Raw genomic sequence first — 22625 nt, forward strand, 5'->3', positions numbered from 1 at the left:
CGGGCCTGCACGCCCAGGCTGAGGACGACGTGCAGATGACCGACATGCTTTCCCGGGCCGCCACTACCGTGGGCTTGGATTGAAACCCTCCATCCTCACAGCTGGACGACTGCTTCCTGGGGTCCGGCCCGCAAATGCCGTTCTCACTGCACTTTGCTTCCAGATCTCAACAGTCCCGGCTTCCTGAACGCGGTACCCGTCCCCTTTGTGCCCCTAGCACAGAGTTTAGAGGTGTGGCTTTCACTGCCCAACCCGTCATGCTGGCTGCACCGGACCATTTGACTCGGTTGGGCAGGCCTCCGCCCCCCTTCACGGATGAACAATGAATGAACTCCCGTATTTGCCCCGCTTAAATACCCGTATGTCCGGGGGCGGGATATGCAAATACCGTCTGCCAACTTCTCATTGGCCTTTTTTCATAGAACAGAGGTATATATCGGCGCTCAAGAGAGACCCCTAGTGTCGCTTCTCAGACACAACGTCTCATTCCCTCCATCGGGGAACGGAGGTTACATACTTAACCTAGACGTTTCATGTACAACAGTAAGACACAGGGGTGCACACCTTATGGGAATAATTGCGAAAAGAGTGTTATGGGTTTTATTCCCATAGAGCTAGACTTTAAGGTGCGTGAGAAGTGCCCGACAAGACAGCAGAGGTGTATAGTAACAAAGTACAAATATTTAGTTACTGTACTTAAGTACAGTTTTTTAATATTTGTACTTGAGTATAAATATTTCTTTGGACTTTTATTTTCACTTTATTAAATTTTGAAGAGAAAATTTATACTTTTGTGACTGAACACAAAAAAATTAATGAATAAATAAATAAATAACAGCAGAACATGCAAAACTGCAAAAAGGCGATAGTGCTGTGTGAAATAATGACGCTATGTGTGATCAGTCTCCTGCCTTTCCAGGAGACCTGTTCATATAAAATTCAATCACGTGCATTTACATTTTACATTTAAACAAGTTATGATGTGTATGAATAATTACCAGCATTAATGAAAATGTCCAACAATATTTATTTGTATATTTTATGAAGATGTGAGTGGTCTTTGCTGAATCAAAACTAGTTTTCTGGTGGTTGCTAAAGTGTTATATTTGCTTTGTAGCACATTTATGCTACTGTATGTGGTAACTAGGGTTCCCTTTACAAAAAGCTACACTACTGATGCAGCGCTGAGAGCACTTTGGGAACACCCTTTAGGTGTGAGCAGCTGTGAATCTGTATGCAACACGTCAATTAACCGGTGTAATCATTGGATGCACCTGCAGCAGGGCTATAAATAGACGCGTCAATGTTCATGGGAACATTCAATGTAACTCCAAGTGGAGGGAAATGCATACAAGCGCATGTTAGGTGTTCTGCATATATCTGCCAGGGAGGTTCCTCTTGCCAGTGCCCATGAGGACACAACACTCCTTGTTGAGTGTGCTCGGACCCGCGCGGGCGGGCATGGCCTGGGTGCGATAGACCAATGAAATTGCGTTCACCACCCAGTGGGAGAGCCTCTGTTTGGAGACAGCGTTCACTTTCCGCTGTCCACCAAAGCAGACAAAGAGCTACTCAGAATGTCAAAGCTCTGTTTGCGGTCCAAATAGGTACGCTAAGCACGTACCAGATACAGCAACGAAGGGGCTGGGTCTGCCTCCTACCAGGGCAATGCTTGCAGGTTCACTACCTGATATCTGAAGGGCATGGTAGGAACCTTGGGCATGTAGCCTGGCCGCTGTCTTAGGATCACATGTGTATCGCTGACAGAGAACGCTTGCAGGTCCCTGACCCTCTTGATGGAGGCGAGCGCGATCAGCAGGGCCGTCTTTAGGGAGAGGGTCCTGAGTCCAACTGATTCTAGTGGTCTCTGAAGGCCCGAGAGGACCACTGAGAGATCCCAGGAGGGGAACAGGCTTGGCAGGGTGGGATTTAGCCTCTGGACACCTCTTAGGAACCTGATAATCAAGTCATGCTTATCCAAGGACTTGCTGTCTACTGCGTCATGGTGGGCTGCGATAGCAGTTACACCTTCAAGGTGGACGGGGACAGCTTCCTCTCCAACCTCTCCTGCAGAAATGAGAGCACTGATCTGACTGCGCACCTTTGTGGGTCTTCGGCAGAGAAGAACACCAATTTGCGAACAAGCGCCACTTAAGGGCGTAAAGTTGCCTGGTGGAAGGGGCTCTTGCTTGGTTGATCGTGTCTACGACGGCAGGTGGTAGATCAGCTAGATCTTCCACGTCTCATCCAGGGCCAGACGTGGAGGTTCCAGAGGTCTGGGTGCGGATGCCTGAGCGTCCCTGAGAAAGAAGGTCTTTCCTCAGGGGAATTTCCCAGGGAGGGGCTGTCGCGAGGAGAATGAGGTCTGAGAACCAAGCCTGGGTGGGCCAATAGGGAGCCTCTAGAGTGACTTGTTCCCCATCCTCCCTGACCTTGCACAGCACCTGTTCAAGAAGGTTCACTGGAGGAAATGCATACTTGCGTAGCCCCGTGGGCCAGCTGTGTGCCAGTGCGTCTGGACTTAAGTCGCTGCTGGCTCCAAAGGAGGAGACGACAGGAGAGTTGGGACATGTGGTGGGAGCGTACGCTGCCTTGGCGAGCGTACGCGCCTCATCAGGCCGATTGGGGACCGGGCGTGCGATATTCCCACCCGGCCCCACCCTCTTCCGCTCCACACTCCTCCTGCCGTTATCTCAGGCCGGGGTGCCACCGGCATGACGTACACCCCCCCATCAATGGGGCGGGGTGTATCTTGCATCCCTCGTGGTCATCCCCGCCTTCCTCGCCCTGGGAGGAGACAGGAGGGGAAGACAACAACAACAAAAAAATAGGCGAGGGAAAAGGCCAACATGGTGTGAAAGAGAGAGAGAGAAGAGAGAGAGAAAAAGCTCACTCACCGGTTCTCTGCTGTACCGTCGCGTGGTCCTCGAACACTCCTCCACACTCTCTGGCGAACGACAGCCGCTGCTCTCTGGGCGAACCAGAGTCAAATCTTCGACCCCCAGCGGACAGAATGCCCCTCCGCTTTTCTGGCAGCACCTGGGGACATTCCTCCGCCCCTGGCAGCGGCCCTACGGCTCCAGGTGATCGGAGAGTTACTTCCCTCCTCCCCTCAAGGACGGCGGTCTTCACTTGACCCCTCCACATTTCTGGGAGACGGCAGGGCACTCCTCTGCCCCTGGCAGTGGCTCCATCACTCCAGGAGTTCGGGGAATCTAGTCCCCACTCGCCCCGCGGACGGCGGCCATTCACCGCATCCGGGCGGTCGGGCTACACCGTCACCCGGCAGATGGCAGCGGCGCTCCCCAGGGTGGACGGCAGTGTCGAGGACTCTGCGACGGGCATCCCTCCTCCTTCCCGGGCTTCGGCACCAATGTAACACTGTTTAAACACATAAACATAAACACACACTTGACGGACATGTCCGTAATTCTCTCTCTCTCGATCCATCGTGACCGGCCGCCTTTATCCGTCATGCACCTCATCAGGCCGATTGGGGACCGGGCGCGCGATATTCAGACCCGGCCCCACCCCCCTCTGCTCCACAACGTGTTACGCCCTGAACCAAAACTCTCCGCAGGGCAAAGAAAACAGTCAACAACTCTAGGCAGTAGATGTGCCAGCACAGCGGGGCCCCTTTCCAACGGCCTGCGGCTGCGTGCCCGTTGAATATGGTTCCCCAACCCAATTTGGAGGCGTCGGTCATGACCAGGACACGTCAGTACACCTGCTGCAAGGGGACTCCTGCCCGCAGAAAGCAGAGGTCTGTCCAGGGTTTGAATGTTTGGCGGCAGGTGGGAGTGACCCTCACACGGACCTCGTCTTGGGACTTGAGTCTGGAGCCAGTACTGAAGCTGTCTCATATGCATCTACCCCAGCGGCACGACCACCGATGAGGATGCCATATGCCCCAGGAGCCATTGGAAAAGTTTTAAAGGGACCGCAGTGCCTGGCCTGAAGGCGGCGAGGCATTCCAGCACTGACTGCGCGCGCTCGTTGGGGAGGCGCACTGACGTTGAGACTGAGTCTAACTCCATGCCTAGAAAAGAGATGCTCTGAACCAGGGCGAGCTTGCTCTTTTCCCAGTTGACCTGAATGGTCCTGGCCAGCCAGCGTGATGGTTGGTAAGTGAAAGCCACGCATCCAAGCTCCGTGCTAGGGGCACTAACGGGATGATTATTTTTGACGTACCCGGCGGGGCTTCATAGCGTGGCGGAGCAGGTAGTATGACATTGGGAGGCAATGGTGCGTCCCGAGGCTCTGGTGCTGAGAATAGAATCGAAACACATACCTTGCTCCGCTCACCCGGCAGGGGGTGGGATAGTGACTGAGGAGGAGGCCCGTGGAGGCGTCCTCTAGACTCGTCAGAAACGGCCGGCCAGGGACCAGTCGTGGGGCTGTGAGCTGGGCCTGGGTTGAGGCAGAGCTGCACGTTTTTTTGCCGCAGGAGGACGCCCTCTGTGAGCAGACGGAGCTTGGCCTGTGGCGGCAGGTTTGCGGCGGGGCAGCATGTGTGAGATGGCCTCCGTCTGCTTCTTCACCGCGGAGAACTGCTGGGTGAAGTCCGCGACGGTGTCGCCGAAGAGGCCGAACTGGGAGGTCGAGAAATCGTGTCTTGTCCGTTTCGCGCATATCTAGATCAAGTTCAGCCACAGATGTCGTTCCTGAACCACAAGTGTGGCCATCGCCTGCCCGAGTGACTGTTTTGTGGCCTTCGTGGCCCTGAGGGTGAGGTCGGGCGCTGAGTGCAGTTCCTGCAGCAAGTCAGGATCAGGACCACCCTCATGCAGATCTTTGAGTGCCTTGGCCTGGTGGACTTGCAGGAGGGCCATGGCATGCAGGGCGGAAGCTGCCTGTCTGGTGGCGCTGTAGGCTTTTTCAGCCAATGACAATGTCATCCTACAGGCCTTGGAGGGGAGCACAGGGCGACCCCACCAGGTGGCGGCGTTCTCGGGGCATAGGTGGATCGCAACTGCCCTATCCACCTGGGGAATCACCGTGGGCCGCTCCGCCGTCGAGGGTAGTGAGAGCGGATGAGCGAGGGGCTTTGTGATGAGTGGAGAGGAGTGCTCTCCATGCAGTCGTCAGCTCATCATGCACCTCCGTGAAGAAAGGGACTAGGGGGGCCTGGCTGTGAACGGTGCGCAGACCCCAGGAACCAATTATCCAGCTGCGACGGCTGTGGGGAGGACAGAGGGTTCCAGTCCAGCCCCACGCTGGCGGTGGCCTGGGCGTGCTTGCCTGAAGGCGACAGCACAGACGAGTCACCTGCGTCAGATGCTGGACCGCTCTCTGATGCAGCTGCGAGCTCATTCAGCTCCAGAGGATAGGCAGACTGGCCGTGAGGTGAGCCACTGTTACCTCGAGCCCAGACAGGAGTCAACGAGCGTGCCGGGGGGGCGGGAGGTTCGCGGGGGCATACCCGGCGAAACTGAGCATGCTGCCATCCCCAGCTGCGTCGTCCTCAATCCCGTGGGAAGAAGGAGTGACTCAGGGGGTGGCTGGAGTGGCGTTCCTTCGGTTGAAGGAAAGACGCGACCGCAACGTTGCCATGGTCATGCTCTTGCAGTGAGAACATTAACCATCCACAAACGCTGCCTCGGTGTGATCGCAGCTCTCAGAAACCTGATGATCAAATCATGCTTCCCCAAATAATTACCATCCACTGCGTTGTGATGCGCTGATATAGCGGCCACATACACCTTCAAGGTGGAGGGGGACAGCAGTCCCTTGGTCTTCACCTCGGGAGGAGCACAACTTAGCAAACAGACACAACTTCAGGTCATAGAGATGACTCATCAAGGGGGCCCTGGCCTGAGAGATCGAAAGAAGGTCCTTCATCAGGGGAATTCGCTGGGGGGACTGTCGTGAAGAGCATGAGGTCCAAGAACCAAGTCCGGGAGTGCCAGTAAGGGGCCACTAAGAGGCTCTGCTCCTCGTCCTCCCTGACCTTGCACAACATCTGTGCAAGTAGGCTCAGTGGGGGGAACGCATATTTGTGTAGCCCCAGGGGCCAGCTGTGTGCCTGGGTATCTGTGCCGAGGGGAGCCAAAGCGGGCAGTGAAAGTACATGTCTTTCAGGTCTACTGCCGCAAACCAATCCTGATGCCAAATGCTCGCTAAAATGCATCTCTGTGTGGGCATCTTGAACGAGAGTCTGTGCAAGGCCCGGTTCAGAACTCGCAGGTCCAAGATTGTCCGCAACCCACCGCCTTTTGTGTGTACAATAAAGTAGGGGCTGTAAAAGCGACGGAGCGGAGCCCGCTGTGCTGAGTCTAGAGACATCAAAGCACTTACCTCCGTCCTTGTGACCACTCCCGCAACAGCCTGGGACGGGGAAGGAAGATCTTTGTCCTCGAAACCCATGGAGACCATCACATCGGGGGCTGGATGTCTCAGGGGCGCTTCAAAGCCTTCTTTGGGTTCTTGGTGGCCAGTCATGATGTGGGTGGCATCGGAGGCCTGCAAGTAGCGCCACACCAAGGCCGGCCCTTGGGGAGTAGACGGAGTGCGGGGTCTGTAGCTCCGCTGAGGCAGGATATGCTGTATGGTCTCCGTCTGCTTTCTTACTGTTGAGAACTGCCTGGAAAGTCTCCAACGGTGTCGCCAAACAGCCCAACCTGGGATATGGGGGCATCAAGGAAACAAACCTTTGCAAGCCCGCGATCAATAACTCATTTTCGTCAGGAGCCCCGAATGAGATTGTGGGTCAGTCGTAAGACGGACTGGCAACCTTGCTCCAGAGCTCGGTCGGAGCATACGAGCGTGGCGGGGAATGGGAGGTCCGAGGGGGAATACCCGGCAGAGAGGGTCCCATTGATGTCCCCATGTTGCCCCCAGTGCTAACCGACCCCACCTCATACCCTTAGGTAGAAGGACCGAGTCGGGGAGCTGCTGGGGTCGCTTGTCCTCATACGAAGTTGAGCCTTGACCGCAACGTAGCCATGGTTATGTCCTCCCAATGAGGGCATGAAACATCCACGAACGCTGACTCTGCTTGTGCAGCACCCAGGCATGTAAGCTAGCGATAGTGGCTGTCAGAAGCAGAGAATCGCAACCAGGAATTACACACACACAAAAGGGCATCTTGAAAAAGACGCTTTCGTTTGTGCCACTCTTTTAGAGAAATATAAACTCTTTTAGTGATTTTATATATATATATATATATATATATATATATATATATATATATATATATATATATATACAGGTGCTGGTCATATAATTAGAATATCATCAAAAAGTTGATTTATTTCAGTAATTCCATTCAAAAAGTGAAACTTGGATATTATATTCATTCATTACACACAGTTTGATATATTTCAAATGTCTATTTCATTTAATTGTGATGATTAAAACTGACAACTAATGAAAATCCCAAATTCAGTATCTCCGAAAATTTGAATATTACTTAAGACCAATACAAAAAAAGGATATTTAGAAATGTTGGCCAACTGAAAAGTATGAACATGAAAAGTATGAGCATGTACAGCACTCAATACTTAGTGGGCTCCTTTTGCCTGAATTACTGCAGCAATGCGGCGTGGCATGGAGTTGATCAGTCTGTGGCACTGCTCGGGTGTTATGAGAGCCCAGGTTGATCTGATAGTGGCCTTCAGCTCTTCTGTATTGTTGGGTCTGACGTATCGCATCTTCCTCTTCACAACACCCAATAGATTGGCTATAGGGTTAAGGTCAGGCGAGTTTGCTGGCCATTTAAGAACAGGGATACCATGGTCCTTAAACCAGGTACGGGTAGCTTTGGCACTGTGTGCAGGTGCCAATTCCTGATGGAAAATGAATCTCCATAAAGTTGGTCAGCAGCAGGAAGCATGAAGTGCTCTAAAACTTCCTGGTAGACAGCTGCGTTGACCTTGGACCTCAGAAAACACAGTGGACCAACACCAGCAGATGACATGGCACCCCAAACCATCACTGACTGTGGAAACTTTACACTGGACTTCAAGCAATGTGGATTCTGTGCCTCTCATCTCTTCCTCCAGACTCTGGGACCTTGATTTCCAAAGGAAATGCAAAATTTACTTTCATCAGAGAACATAACTTTGGACCACTCAGCATCAGTCCAGTCCTTTTTGTGTTCTGATGCTGTGTCTTATTCAAGAGTGGCTTGACACAAGGAATGCGACAGCTGAAACCCATGTCTTGCAAACGTCTCTGCGTGGTGGTTCTTGTAGCACTGACTCCAGCTTCAGTCCACTCTTTGTGAATCTCCCCCACATTTTTGAATGGGTTTTGTTTCACAATCCTCTCCAGGGTGCGGTTATCCCTATTGCTTGTACACTTTTTTCTACCACATCTTTTCCTTCCCTTCGCCTCTCTATTAATGTGCTTGGACACAGAGCTCTGTGAACAGCCAGCCTCTTTAGCGATGACCTTTTGTGCCTTGCCCTCCTTGTGCAAGGTGTCAATGGTCGTCTTTTGGACAGCTGTCAAGTCAGCAGTCTTCCCCATGATTGTGTAGCCTACAGAACTAGACTGAGAGACCATTTAAAGGCCTTTGCAGGTGTTTTGAGTTAATTAGCTGATTAGAGTGTGGCACCCGGTGTCTTCAATATTGAACCTTTTCACAATATTCTAATTTTCTGAGATACTGATTTTGGGGTTTTTCATTAGTTGTCAGTTATAATCATCAATTAAAAGGAATGAACATTTGAAATATATCAGTCTGTGTGATGATAATCTAATTATATGACCAGCACCTGTATATATATATATATAAGGAAGGGCTCTGCTGTATTGCCGAAGCACCCAGGGGTGTTGCTCGACACAACCGTAGTATGTGAGGGGAAGAACCGCTGCAATGTGCCGTAGAACCAGCAGCTTCCAATAGAGGAGAGATGAATGGAATGGCAGGAAGAATTCTGCTCTGTAAATGTGCCTGCTCAGCTCCGAAGAAGAAATCTGAATGTGTGTTTCCATCGGCACTCCTTTTGTACCCGTATGTCTGGGGGGAGTGTCATGCAGATCCCATACGCCAATTCCCATGGGCCTTTTCTCAAAGATCAGAGATGTATGTCTCCCAAGTGTCAACTCATCGACACAACATCTCGTTCCGTCCATCAGGGAACGGAGGTTACATCATTAACCGAGATGTTCCAGTCCACAAATCTGATTGGACTTGTTGTAGAAATAGATAATTTTAGTTACAATTATAATAATTATTATTATTTTGTTCTTTAAAAAAAAAATAGCTATTCCTTTACCTATTATACTGTATGTTATTTTTTGTTGGCTGGTTTTTATTTGTTCATTGTGAACCTTTGAAAAATGTACTAATTAAAAGTATGTTTTTTGTTTACTTTTTGTAGAAGAAAAGCCGAAACCAAATGTCCAAATGAACCCTGCATTTGATGTGCTATACAATCCAGAAACCGTAACTTTAAATTGTAACATCCAAAGCATATTTACTGAATGGGAGTACATTTGGTATAAGAACTCAAAGGAAGCAGCTTCTATCATCTCTAGAAAAGGCTCTCACACCATTAACTCTGTTCAGTTGTCTGACAATGGGATTTTCTGGTGTCAAGCAAAAGGGACAATTTTTATTCAATGCACAGCAATCCTCTCTTTTTAAACATAACGGGTGAGCAGTATCTTCTTTTATATTGTTATTTACAAAACTTGGTATAAAAGCTCCAGTTGTAAATATACATTAGTTAATATGTTTTTTATAGTAAAGGTTGTAATGTATCTTGTTATTTGTAGAGACTCCTAAACCAAAGCTGACTGTGGATCCTACATGGACAGAGTTTTTCCCATCTGAGAAAATCACCCTGAAGTGTGGATTTGATGGTGGTTCTTCAGGCTGGTCCTTCCAATGGATTAAAGATGGCCATAGTTTTGATAACCCTGATAGCCAACCTAAGATAATAACAGTAAATCTCACTGACTCCGGACAATATACATGCAAAGGAATACTTTATAACAGACCTGTAAATACCCAAGAAAGTAATGCATTTCTACTCAAAGTCAATGGTAAGTTCAATCATATAAACAAATTAATTCCTGCATCAGGGTAACGGAGGTTACATCAGTAACCGAGATGTTCCAGTCCACAAATCTGATTGGACTTGTTGTAGAAATAGATAATTTTAGTTAGAATTATAATAATTATTATTATTTTGTTCTTTTAAAAAAAATGTTTAGCTATTCCTTTACCTATTATACTGTATGTTGTTTTTTGTTGGCTGGTTTTTATTTGTTCATTGTGAACCTTTGAAAAATGTACTAATTAAAAGTATGTTTTTTGTTTACTTTTGTAGAAGAAAAGCCGAAACCAAATGTCCAAATGAACCCTGCATTTGATGTGCTATACAATCCAGAAACCGTAACTTTAAATTGTAACATCCAAAGCATATATACTGAGTGGGAGTACATTTGGTATAAGAACTCAAAGGAAGCAGCTTCTATCATCTCTAGAAAAGGCTCTCACACCATTAACTCTGTTCAGTTGTCTGACAATGGGATTTTCTGGTGTCAAGCAAAAAGGGACAATTTTTATTCAATGCACAGCAATCCTCTCTTTTTAAACATAACAGGTGAGCAGTATCTTCTTTTATATTGTTATTTACAAAACTTGGTATAAAAGCTCCAGTTGTAAATATACAATACCGTATCATGGCTGACCCTGCACTCTGACCCCAGCTTATCTGGGATATGTGAAAAATAAATAATTTCACCATGTATATGCAGAAATGTATGTATAATGTGTGACAATTGATAAATGTATTTATTTATTTTATTTTACATTAGTTAATACGGTTTTTATAGTAAAGGTTGTAATGTATCTTGTTATTTGTAGAGACTCCTAAACCAAAGCTGACTGTGGATCCTACATGGACAGAGTTTTTCCCATCTGAGAAAATCACCCTGAAGTGTGGATTTGATGGTGGTTCTTCAGGCTGGTCCTTCCAATGGATTAAAGATGGCCATAATTTTGATAACCCTGATAGCCAACCTAAGATAATAACAGTAAATCTCACTGACTCCGGACAATATACATGCAAAGGAATACTTTATAACAGACCTGTAAATACCCAAGAAAGTAATGCATTTCTACTCAAAGTCAATGGTAAGTTCAATCATATAAACAAATTAATTCCTGCATCCAAGTAGGGTAAAGGCACTGTTCATATTATTTTCTGTCTTTTGTTTATGTTGGATCAGATGACAGTGAGGTACATTCACTGCACTTTCTTCTCTCTTTAGATCACTGGCCCAAGCCACTACTGAGCCAGAACCCAGATTTCCAGGTGATCTACACCAAAGAGCAAGTGACCTTTAATTGTGAAGTCAAAGTGCAGTCGTCAGAATGGGAATACCTGTGGTTTAATGACTCAGAACTCATTCATACTGACACCAGTAAAAACTATTTCACCATCAAGTCTGCACAAGTGACTGATGGTAGGAAATACTGTTGTAAAGTCAGACGGAGAGATCTCAGCTCTGACCAAAGTGATATTCACACTCTAACTGTCAAAGGTTAGATGAAAATTCTGTCATTTTTCCCAGCAACACAGTTGTATAATAGTATGCTATTAAATCAGGCTATTGCCATTCATGTAAAGCAGTTATCAGTTATGTTGCATATTTGATGTGTTCAGGTATAAGATATGAGGAAAGTTTTGAAATTGTTCTTCTTATGATTTGTTTTTCTGTACAGAGCCTCCTCAAACAAATGTGTCAATTGAGTCTCAATGGAAAACATTTTACGCTACTGAAAAAGTCACTCTGAAGTGTTCAATCAATGGAATTTCAGATGAATGGAACTATGAATGGTTTAAAAATGAAACTCATGTCTCTAAAGATAAGGATATATCCTTAATTGGAACCACACTCTCTATCAACTTAGCAAAAAAAAGTCATTCTGGATGGTATACCTGCAGAGGGAAACATGTGAAGAGATTGCCAGTGACCACAAGTAAAGCAGAAGCTTTACGACTTCAAATTTATGGCAAGTAAAACTACTTCGGAAAATATACAATAAATCAGATTGAGTGAGATTGTCTTGACGAGTTCAACAAGGGAGCTTAGTTTTCTGTCCTATGTTAACGTATTTCATATCGAAACAGGAAGTTGAAACCTTATTCTTTTATCAAAGCTTAAGCTGCTTTTCTTGTACACTGGCCTTTGTATTGGCATAGATTGTTTAGTGTCAGTGTTTACAGATTTGTTCCTGTCTCATTGTCATTATTATCAGCTCAATTCAGTAGCTCCAGGAACTGTGAGCTGTTTTTCATCTGAAGATTTTAGATCCAAATAGAGCTACTCTCATCAGTTTTGTGGTCTGGTCATGACCCTAATGCTGTTCTCTTTTCTCAGTTAAAAAAATAATTCAAAGATGCTGTCGGTTATTTACAATTACAAAGTCACACCTTGCTTGAACTTGTGTTAATCTTTCCAGTGTTATGACTGTTAATCTGTCCAATGTTACGTTGCCGTCTTTGATATTACATTTTGTCACTATGGTGACATGGTTACAGGTGTTGTTCACAAACATCACAAGAATAGAAAAGGGGCATTGACTTCAGTTACTTGTTTATACAGAACGTATTCAATCCGTTCTGTAAACTGTTGTATGCACAGAACAATGGGAAAGTCATGCCTGTTAGTAAATAAGGTTGACAATTCCAAACACTGATTGTGTGAACTTAGCCTAAAGAGGGTCGCACAACAGATGTGTAAAAATACCTCTAAATGACATTCACAGAATGAATGGAACATTTTTTTAATTCAGTTAAGAAATTCACTGCAAAAAAATCCTATTGTTATTAAATGTTTTTGTCTTGTTTTCCATTTAAAACTAAATGGAATAAAATGTCTAAAAATCCTTAAAACAATTTCTTTTTTTTTTTTCATTTTAGAATAATAGTAAAGTCATAAAAACTATGGAATAACATAAATGGAACTATGGGAATTAAGTTGTGACTAAACAAAATCCAAAATAAATAAAAATATGTGTTATAGTTTAACATCTTGAAAGTAGTCACCCCTTTGTCTAGAATTTGCAGAAATGTACTCTTGACATTTTCTCAACCAACTTCTTGAGGTATCATCCTGGGATGCTTTTTAAACAGTATTGAAGGAGTTCCCATCTATGTTTGGCACTTATTGGCTGCTTTTTTATTATTTAAAAAACAATATTATTTGTTTTTTAATTATATTTTAGTTGTATAATTAAATAAATTAATATGTTGGCACAATTATATTTTTGTCTACATAATGTCTAGGTTACGTATGTAACCTCCGTTCCCCGATGGAGGGAACGAGACGTTGTGTCAGAGAAGCGACACTAGGGGTCTCTCTTGAGCACCGATATTCACCTCTGAACTATGAAAAAAGGCCAATGAGAGTTGGCAACCAGTATTTGCATGTCCCGCCCCCGGACATATGGGTATTTAAGCAGCGCAAATGTGGGAGTTCATTCAGGATTTTTCTGAGGAGCCGGAAATCTTCCACTTAAAAAGAGCCATGCGCTGAGCCGTGTACGTGATCCGCTGATACAGGAGCGAGCAGGTATTCCTTCGTGCAGAACAACCAACTGTATCAGGCTGCACGTACCCTTCCCCAATGCCCCATTTAAGCCATCAGGATTCCTTATTGTTACCCTGGAGGGGGGAACAAGGTGACGGCCGCCAACATGGGAACGGGCCAGCCTGGCTGGGCCTCTTTTCTCTCTATGTTTCTCGCGATAGAGCAACTACGGCCGGGCCCTTACACGCATTGAGGGAAGGGGGTCTTAGCCCTTATTAGGGCGGAGAAGACCCTGCGGAGGCCACACCTACCTGGGAGGGGAGGCAACTTTTGAGTGGCAAATACATCGCATGGCCTATACTTAGGTCTTATGCGGAACAGTAGTGCGGTGGTAGATCCAGCCTTGCAGAGGGGGGAAGCATACAGCACGGCACCCAAGGCAGCTGTAACTGCCTAAGGAAAACACAGAGTCAACTCTCGTGAGGGGACAGAACCGTGGTTTTACACACAGGGGGAGTCCGAACAGGAGGCCTTACCTGTGGGGCACCTATACCAGTACAGGGTAGCTAGTGGTACCCACAGTGGTTTGGGTCGGCGAGTTCCTCCGCAGAACTGCGACCCACGAGGGCTAGGGAGGAGTCAACCAGTGTCCCAAACCTGGGATCTCCTGGGAAAGAAGGCGCACTGTTTCCCCTGGTTAGGGGGAAGGGCGCTGGGTGCAAGCGATTCACCCGGTCAGATCGTGGACATGCCACCTAGTTCTACGGGCTCGGTATCTGAGAGAACACGGGACAATACTGACTCAACTCGGAGATTGCAGAATCTCGCAAAAGTGTTAGGTGTTGCCCAGCCCGCTGCTCTACAAATGTCTGCTAGGGCAATGCCCCTAGCCAGTGCCCACGAGGAAGCAACACTCCTGGTGGAGTGGGCTCGGACCCGCAAAGGGGGGGGGGGCATGGCCTGGGTGTGTTAAGCCAGGGAAATGGTGTCGACAACCCAGTGGGCGAGTCTCTGCTTGGAGACAGCATTCCCTTTCTGCTGTCCCCCAAAGCAGACGAAGAGCTGCTCAGAGCGTCTGGTGCTCTGTGTGCGGTCCAGGTAAATATGTAAGGCACGTACTGGACACAGCAGTGAAAGGGCTGGGTCTGCCTCCTCCGGGCAGCGCTTGCAGGTTCACCACCTGATCCTTGAAGGGTGTGGTAGGAACCTTGGGCACGTAGCCTCGGTCAGCGGTCTTAGGATCACGAAAATGTCCGCCGGACCGAACTCCAGGCAAGCGCCGCTAACAGAGAACGCATGCAGGTCCCCGACCCTCTTGATGGAAGCGAGCGCGATCAGCAGGGCGGTCTTGAGAGAGAGGGCCCTGAGTCCAACTGAGTCAAGCTGGCTCGAAGGGGGTCTCCGGAGTCCCATAAGGATCGACCGAGAGATCCCAGGAGGGAAACAGGTTAGGCCGGAGGGAGTCATCCTCCGGGCACCTTTTAGGAACCTGACGATTAAGTCGCGGCTTACCAAGAGACTTGCCGCCTACCGTGATCATGGTGGGTCGCGATAGTGCAACATACACCTTGAGGGTGGAGGGGACAGCCTCCTCTCCAGCCTCTCCTGAAGAAACACGAGCACTGACCTAACTGCGCGACTTCTGCGGTCTTCGCTCGGAAGAACACCAGTCCATGAACAGACGCCACTTCAGGGCGTAAAGATGCCTGGTCGAAGGGGCTCTGGCTTGGTTAATAGTGTCTATGACGGCTGAAGGTAGGCCGGCTAGATCCTCCGCGTCCCGTCCAGGGACCAGACGTGGAGATTCCAGAGGTCCCCTGGAATACCCCGTCCCTGAGAAAGAAGGTCCTTCCTCAGGGGAATTCGCCAGGGAGGGGCTGTCTTGAGGAGCGTGAGATCCGAAAACCACGTCCGGTTGGGCCAGTAGGGGGCCACCAGAGTGACTTGCTCCTTGTCCTCCCTGACCTTGCATAGCACCTGTGCAAGAAGGCTCACTGGGGAAAAGCTGCATTTGCGCAGCCCTCGCGGGCCAGCTGTGCGCCAGAGCATCTGTCCCAAGGGGAGCCTCTGTGAGGGCATACCAGAGCTGACAGTGGGAGGTTTCCTGGGAGGCAAACAGGTCTACCTGGGCCTTGCCGAACCTGTCCCAAATCAGCTGGACCGATTGGGGTGGAGCCTCCACTCCGCCGGGCAAGTTTTGCCTTGACAGCGTGTCCGCTATCACATTGAGGTTGCCGGGGATGTGAGTGGCGCGCAGTGACTCCAGTCGCTGCTGACTCCAAAGGAGGAGACGACGGGCCTTGGCGGTTTATGTAGGCCACCACCGTGGTGCTGTCTGTCCTGACTAGGACATGCTTGCCACGAATCAACGGAAGAAATTTCTTCAGGGCAAGAAAAACGGCCAGCAGCTCTAGGCAGTTGATGTGCCAGCGCAGCGGCCTCGGTTCCACCGCCTGCGGCTGCGCCCGTTACACACGGCGCCTCAACCCAATTTGGAGGCGCCGGTTGTAACCAGAACGCCGACGGGACACCTGCTGCAAGGGTACTCCTGCCCGTAGAAAGCAGAGATCTGTCCAGGGTTTGAAGGTTTGGCGGCAGGCGGGGGTAACTTCCACGCCGTGTGTGCCGTGGCGCCATGCTTGTCTCGGGACTCGAGTCTGGAGCCAATGCTGAAAGGGTCTCATATGCATCAACCCCAGTGGCGCGGCCGCCGCGGAGGATGCCATATGCCCCAGGAGCCGTTGGAAACATTTCAAAGGGACCACGGTGCCTGGTTCGAAAGAAGCGAGGCATTCCAGCACTGACTGAGCATGCTCGTTGGAGAGACGTGCTGTCATTGAGACTGATTCTAACTCCAAACCGAGAAAAGAGATGCTCTGGACCGGGGTGAGCTTGCTCTTTCCCAGTTGACCTGAAACCCTAAACGGCCGAGGTGCTCGAACACCTGGTCTCTGTGTGCGCATAGTAATTCCTGCGAGGAGGCCAAAATGAGCCAATCGTCGAGGTAATTGAGTATGCGTATGCCCGCCCTCGTAGCAGGGCAAGAGCCGCTTCTGCGACCTTCGTGGAAGACGCGAGGGGACAGAGACAGGCCGAAGGGGAAGACCTTGTACTGATACGCCTGGCCGTCGAACGCGAACCGTAGAAAGGGTCGATGTCGAGGGTGAATTGAGACATTGAAGTACGCGTCCTTCAGGTCTACCGCTGCGAACCAATCTAGATGCCGGACGCCAGATAGAATTTGTTTCTGGGTAAGCATTTTGAACGGGAGTTTGGACAAGGTCCGATTGAAAACTTGCAGGTCCAAGATCGGTCGTATGCCGCCGCCTTTCTTGGGTACAACGACGTAAGGGCTGTAGAAACCCTTCTTCGTTTCAGTTGGAGGGACAGGCTCTATCGCGTCCTTGATTAGAAGGGAGGCGATTTCCTCGCGCAGGGAGTGGGCATGTTCGCCGTGCACTGCGGAGGAACGAACGCCCACGAAGGGGGGCGGAGACCTGGCAAACTGAATTGCGTAACTGAGTTGGATGGTCCGTGCAGCCACCGTGACGATCTGGGCAGTGAAAGCCATGCCTCTAAGCTCCGTGCTAGGGGCACCAAGGGGACAAGTATTTTGGACGTACCCGGCGGGGCCTCGCAGCGGTGCGGAACAGGTAACGCGGCATCGGGAGGCGCTGTGGCGCCCCGAGGCTCTGGTGCTGAGAATAAACTCAAAGCACTTACCTTGTTCTGCGCGACCCGCAGGGGCGGGTTCATGACTGAGGAGGAGGTCTGATGCTGGCGCTCTCTGGACTCATCTGAACCGCCGGCCGGGAACAGTCGTGGGGCTGAGGGCGGAAGCACCGCATCCTGGCGCCGAGACTGTTGAGGCCTGAAAGCAAAGTGCCGTGAGAACGGCATTTGCGGGCCATGTGACCCAGAGGTAAAGGAAATAGCTCTTTTATTGAGAATTTGGTACCGCAGCCCCTGTCAGGGGTGCGCAAACTAAAAACAAAAGATTCTCCTCCCGGCCCTCCACCGGGACGGAGTGGTCTTATCACCTCGAGCTAACTTCTCGCCCTTTGGGTCTGCTGTCTCAGGGACGCTTGGGAGCCTTCCGGTCCTCGAAGGGGTCCGTGGAGGCAGGGGCGTACGCTTCCTGCGGTTTGCTCGACGCCGGGGCTGAGAGCTGGGCCCAGGTTGGGGCGGAGCAGAAGGTCTTCTGGCTGCGGGAGGACGCCCTCGGCGAGCAGGTGGGGCCTGGGCCATGGCGGCAAGCTTGCGGCGCAGCATGATGTGCGAAATGGCCTCTGTCGCGGCGAACTCATCTGCTTCCATCGCAAGAGGGTAGGCAGACTGGCTGTGAGGCGAGTCGCCGCCACCTCGAAGGGGACGGAGTCAACGAAGCGTGCCGGGCGCTGGTGGTCCGAGGGTGCGCATCCGGCGGAGCTGCACACGCTGCCATCACCGGATCGCCTCCATCGCCAGCCGCATCGTCCTCAATCCCGTGGGAAGAAGGAGCGACGCGGGGCGGTTGGAGTGGCTTGCTTACGGTTGTAAGCAAGTCAGCAATCGCTAACGTTGTCATGGTCATGTTCTCGCAATGAGAACATGAACCATCGACAAACGCAGCCTCAGTGTGATCACTGCCCAGACACACGAGACAACGCCTGAGGTCGCCGGAAGCGGAGAGTACTCTACCGCGATCCAGGAACAACACAGGGGCGGAAAGGCATCTTTATAAAGACGCTGTCCTTAAAAGGACGCTCAACGCCGCTGTGTTTTTTGCTCTTTTAGAGGAAATTACTCTTTTAAATAAAATCACTCTTTTATGAATGAAAGAACTCGTGAGAGATCTTTCTTATCTGCAACTGTCGATGTGCTCAGGGGCAGGAAGTGCACAGCCGTGCAAACAGGAGAAAGCCGCTGTTGTGCGCCATAGAATCCAACAGCATGCAGCAGAGGATAGCAGGAACTCAGTGTGTAAAACGCAGCAGTCTGCAAACACGACCATCGGCTCGAAGAAATTTTTCTGAATGAACTCCGTGATTTGCGCCGCTTAAATACCCGTGATGTCCGGGGCGGACATGCAAATACTGGTTGCCAACTCTCATTGGCCTTTTTTCATAGTTCAGAGGTGAATATCGGCGCTCAAGAGAGACCCCTAGTGTCGCTTCTCTGACACAACGTGGAGAGAGCGACAGAAGGGGAACTAATTTCAATCATTTAAGCATACGCCTTCAGGTCAAAAGAGTCTTAAGATCATGAGAAACATTTCAGTCAAGTGTTTCAAACCTTTGACCGGTAGTGTGTGTGTATTTTGTATATAAGTGTATTTTTTTACTTTCATTTGGATACTTCTGCAAGTGTAGTAAAGACACAATTCTATTCTATAAAAGCAAAGTAGAAATATCTTATATGCTGCTTCTCAGGTGAATGTGTCTTTTTTAAAGGAATTTTAAATATTTGTATTTTTAATATTATATTCAACATTCTCAGATAATATTTGTTTTTCTTCTGAAGTATAGCTGCTAAAGAAAATGTATGTTGTTTTAATGGAGTTTTTAGATATTTATATTGGAAAACAAGCCAAAACAAAAATACATCAAAAATGTATTTTGTTGCAGTGTATAATGGGGTGAAGACTTCCTCTCTCACCTTTCTGTCACCTCAATCCATCTTTAACTCACAAAAAAAAAAGCTTCCTCTATTTATAAAGCTGCGTATTGCCAATTTTTTTCACGATAAGAAATGCACTGTGACATATATTATGATTCAATAAGTCACGAGCCATCGGTTATAATCTAGCAGCATTAAGCATGTGTGCTCGAGGGATGAGAGTCCCCGTGCCAGAGTGTGCATCAGCCGGGTGCAGTTTCAATCTCTCCCCCTTAGATCGGGACATTCATGCAACTCATAGAAAAGGCACTGACCACACAGAGAAATGCTAGAGTTTGTAATTATTTACATGATCTGCTTCTGTATTATTTTAACTTCAATAAAGCTATAACGCATTCAATATTATTTCATTTAAAATGTATCGCCGGGGTATTTCCTTTAAAGAGCTCCGGCTTCACTTATTCCACAATGAGAGTGCTTCTGTACAGAGGCGTTTCCAGCATTGAAGGACATCCAGGGCTTAGCCCAGACAATTTTATTTTCACACAAGCAACCACTTCTCTGTAGTCCAAAGCTGGTGAGAGGGTATTCTTTGAGTTTTGCTCTGGCTGGGCCTATTTCTACAGTTCCTAAATCTTCCACTCTAGTATATCCTCGACTAACTCATCCTCTCTCCTCCCTGAATCATCTGTGATGCAAAAGAACAGATACAGCACATAACTTATTGCAAATCAGCTTCAAACAACTAATTCATCAAGTGCTACATATTTCAAATTGTAGACCAATACTATTGAAGAAAATGTATTGGGAAGAGCAGAAAAAAATATTTAATATAAATAATTTATATTTCTTGACATAAATAGTCAAAATGATGTATAAGATCCTAAGTTAAAGCAATACATGAATGACTTTATTCTAAGTTCATTGACACACCATGGCTTCGAATTGTATATAATTCTCCATGTTCATCTGTCAAAATACTTTCATTAGGATAATTGGGATAAACAATGTTTCACTTTTAACTTTCTCTAAAGTAAAGTGACTGATTAATTGTTACCAGTTTCCATGCCTGATTCTGGCACAGCTGCTGCTTCTGGCTCCTCAGTCTGTAGCTCATCTTTGTTACTCTCTACAAAACCATTTAATCAAATCAAAGTGTATATTTACTACAAACTAATATCACAAAACAAGTCACACATATAATTTATGTTAATGCTTATTGGTTATCCTTAGAGAACACCTGATAAACAAGAAAAGTACACTCCGAACGGGACTCGAACCAACGTCTCCGGCGTGAGAAGTGTATGCGCTAATAAGGAGGCTAAAGTCTACAGCCTTTTGCATCAGTCGCTAGTGCACCTCTTGAGGTCAGGAGAGTGAGGTTTACACACTGCACTGCCATGTACCTGCTGGCTCTCGTTACAAGCGCAGTGTGATAAAACTAGTGTTCCTGGCTACCCACTGACTTCTTTCAGAAGTCCTGCTAACTGCTGTTAACTCGCCAATAAGTAACATTAGTTGATGTCAACTCCTCCCCTACCTGCTGCATATTCAACAGAGAGGAAGAAACGGAGTAGCCCATAGGCTACCAACAGCAAAGAAACTTACTCTATAGGCTAGATTATTTTTAAGACCTATGTCTATTTTTACAGGCTGTATGCAGTATGTGCAAAGCCAAAGCACAATGAAATAAGGCAACTTATGATTACGGGGGTTTACATATGCTATTGTCCAGTTTCATATTTGTCAGTTAACATTTCAAAATCAAATTTGGGGCTGAAGCCCTGGCAAAATCGGCTGACGCCGCGTCTGCTTCTGTATTTACTTATTTTGAATCTTAGTATAATTCCCAAGAATAATAAGCACATGCAAATTATGGCAGCTATTGTTTGGAGATGGTCCAGTATTTTTAATTCTACCTCTGTTGTGCCCAGATAAGACTCCAAAACCGAAGACAGGAAAACATCCGTCATTTGATTTTTTCTACACTGAGGAGCAAGTCCAGCTTGATTGCAGTATGCCTGGTGATGGTTGGGAATATCACTGGTATGAAAACTCAAAGCGAACACAACCTCCTTCCACAGATCCAACTTACAACATCAGCTCAGCATCTTTGTCTCACACCTTTTACTGCAAAGCAAAGAGAGGCGACTTCTCAGTGCACAGTGAGAATGTAGAAGTGAACGTTAAAAGTAAGTTGGTCTTTTGTGTCCATCTTGTGGTCATTTCAATTCTAGGATAAAATGTCATGGCAGCACAGCCATTGTGTTTAAAGCAAAAAGCTAATGGTGATTTGTGTCATTTTTTGGGTATTAAAATAACTTATTCCAGCTTGACATCCAGAGTCAGAAATAAGTAATCATTCATAGGTTGAACATGATAACAAGTTTAACACTGTAGCACTATCAAACAATTGCTTTGGGATGCATTTCCCTTATGTGACCGTGACCTGGTAGTTCTTATATAATTTAAGTCGGATAGCACTGACTACGCCACCTTGGGAATTACACCCAAGGAAATATGAAAAAGAACACAGGTTCGGTGGTGCAGTGAAAAGACAGAGTCGCTTCATACGATAAACAAATGAATACTTTTTATTTATTTGGAAAACATTTCTCTGGCATCAATTAATCATGGTATGGCCACGTTTATTATAACAATAATAAGAATATCACAATATTAAAAGAACATTCCTCCAGACACACCTGATGCAAACACAAAACCATATCAAACAAAATATCACAAGAAAAGAAATACTATACCATTCCCACCAAACAAAACAAAAGAATTAATAACTAAAAGAATAGAAACTATAAGACTAAGCTTACCTTAGGGGTGGCAAACTAGCTGTACAAGAGTGTGCTCTCCACCACTTATGCGTGCACGGCAAAGAAAATAGGAAGATGTGTTTTACCCAGGTGACTAGCCTCCCCCTCGGCGCACTCAGCCTTAACTTGAACAAAAAGAAACAAAGAGAAATTAGTGGGGGCGATACAAATACAAAATCATCACAACAATAATTACAAACACAATTATGATGATTGACCCAATTCAGTGGTGCACGGATGACCCGTCCTACCTCGTCGGCATTGAGGACACCAATATACCAAAAAGGGTGATGGTTGAATAGACTCACTACGAGATCATTACACCACACGGCCACTATGGCCCAAATCACACTGGTCAAACCAACTCCAAACAAGAAGATCAAAATAACCCAAACCATCAAATGAAAACAAACAAAAACACAGAAACTAATAACGTTAAGGAAAACTAGTAACAGATACACATATATATTCACAGAAGACAAAAAAAATAACCTAATCACGAAAAAACAGCAGCGCAACCTGAGTTAACCATCACGTGGTGCGTGAGAGACTGCAAAACAAAACATAACAATCAAACAAGGATTAACTCCAGTCGAGAGATATAAAACCTTCACTATATCATACATACCACACGAGAATCACGTCACGATGTCAGGATGCGCTCGAGAATGTTCTGCTAAAACACACAATAAACCCCATTAAACT

At 47.4% G+C, this 22625-nt stretch overlaps 1 protein-coding gene across 2 annotated transcripts in view; it reads left to right on the top strand.

Moving 5' to 3' along the window:
• LOC127629262 (Fc receptor-like protein 5) overlaps positions 1–22625 on the top strand; it is a 31497-nt gene that overhangs the window by 3914 nt on the left and 4958 nt on the right. The window contains exons 2-8 of one of the 2 annotated variants that reach the window (XM_052106414.1): positions 9330–9604; positions 9727–9996; positions 10284–10559; positions 10823–11092; positions 11230–11502; positions 11684–11974; positions 21027–21284. In XM_052106414.1, coding sequence (XP_051962374.1) covers positions 9571–9604; positions 9727–9996; positions 10284–10559; positions 10823–11092; positions 11230–11502; positions 11684–11974; positions 21027–21284 — 1672 coding nt within the window. In that variant the 5' untranslated portion in view covers positions 9330–9570. The remainder of the gene's footprint in view (positions 1–9329; positions 9605–9726; positions 9997–10283; positions 10560–10822; positions 11093–11229; positions 11503–11683; positions 11975–21026; positions 21285–22625) is intronic. The other variant, XM_052106413.1, reaches the window with a different exon arrangement.

Source organism: Xyrauchen texanus, chromosome 35, assembly GCF_025860055.1.
Source record: "Xyrauchen texanus isolate HMW12.3.18 chromosome 35, RBS_HiC_50CHRs, whole genome shotgun sequence".
Taxonomy (NCBI): Eukaryota; Metazoa; Chordata; class Actinopteri; order Cypriniformes; family Catostomidae; genus Xyrauchen; species Xyrauchen texanus.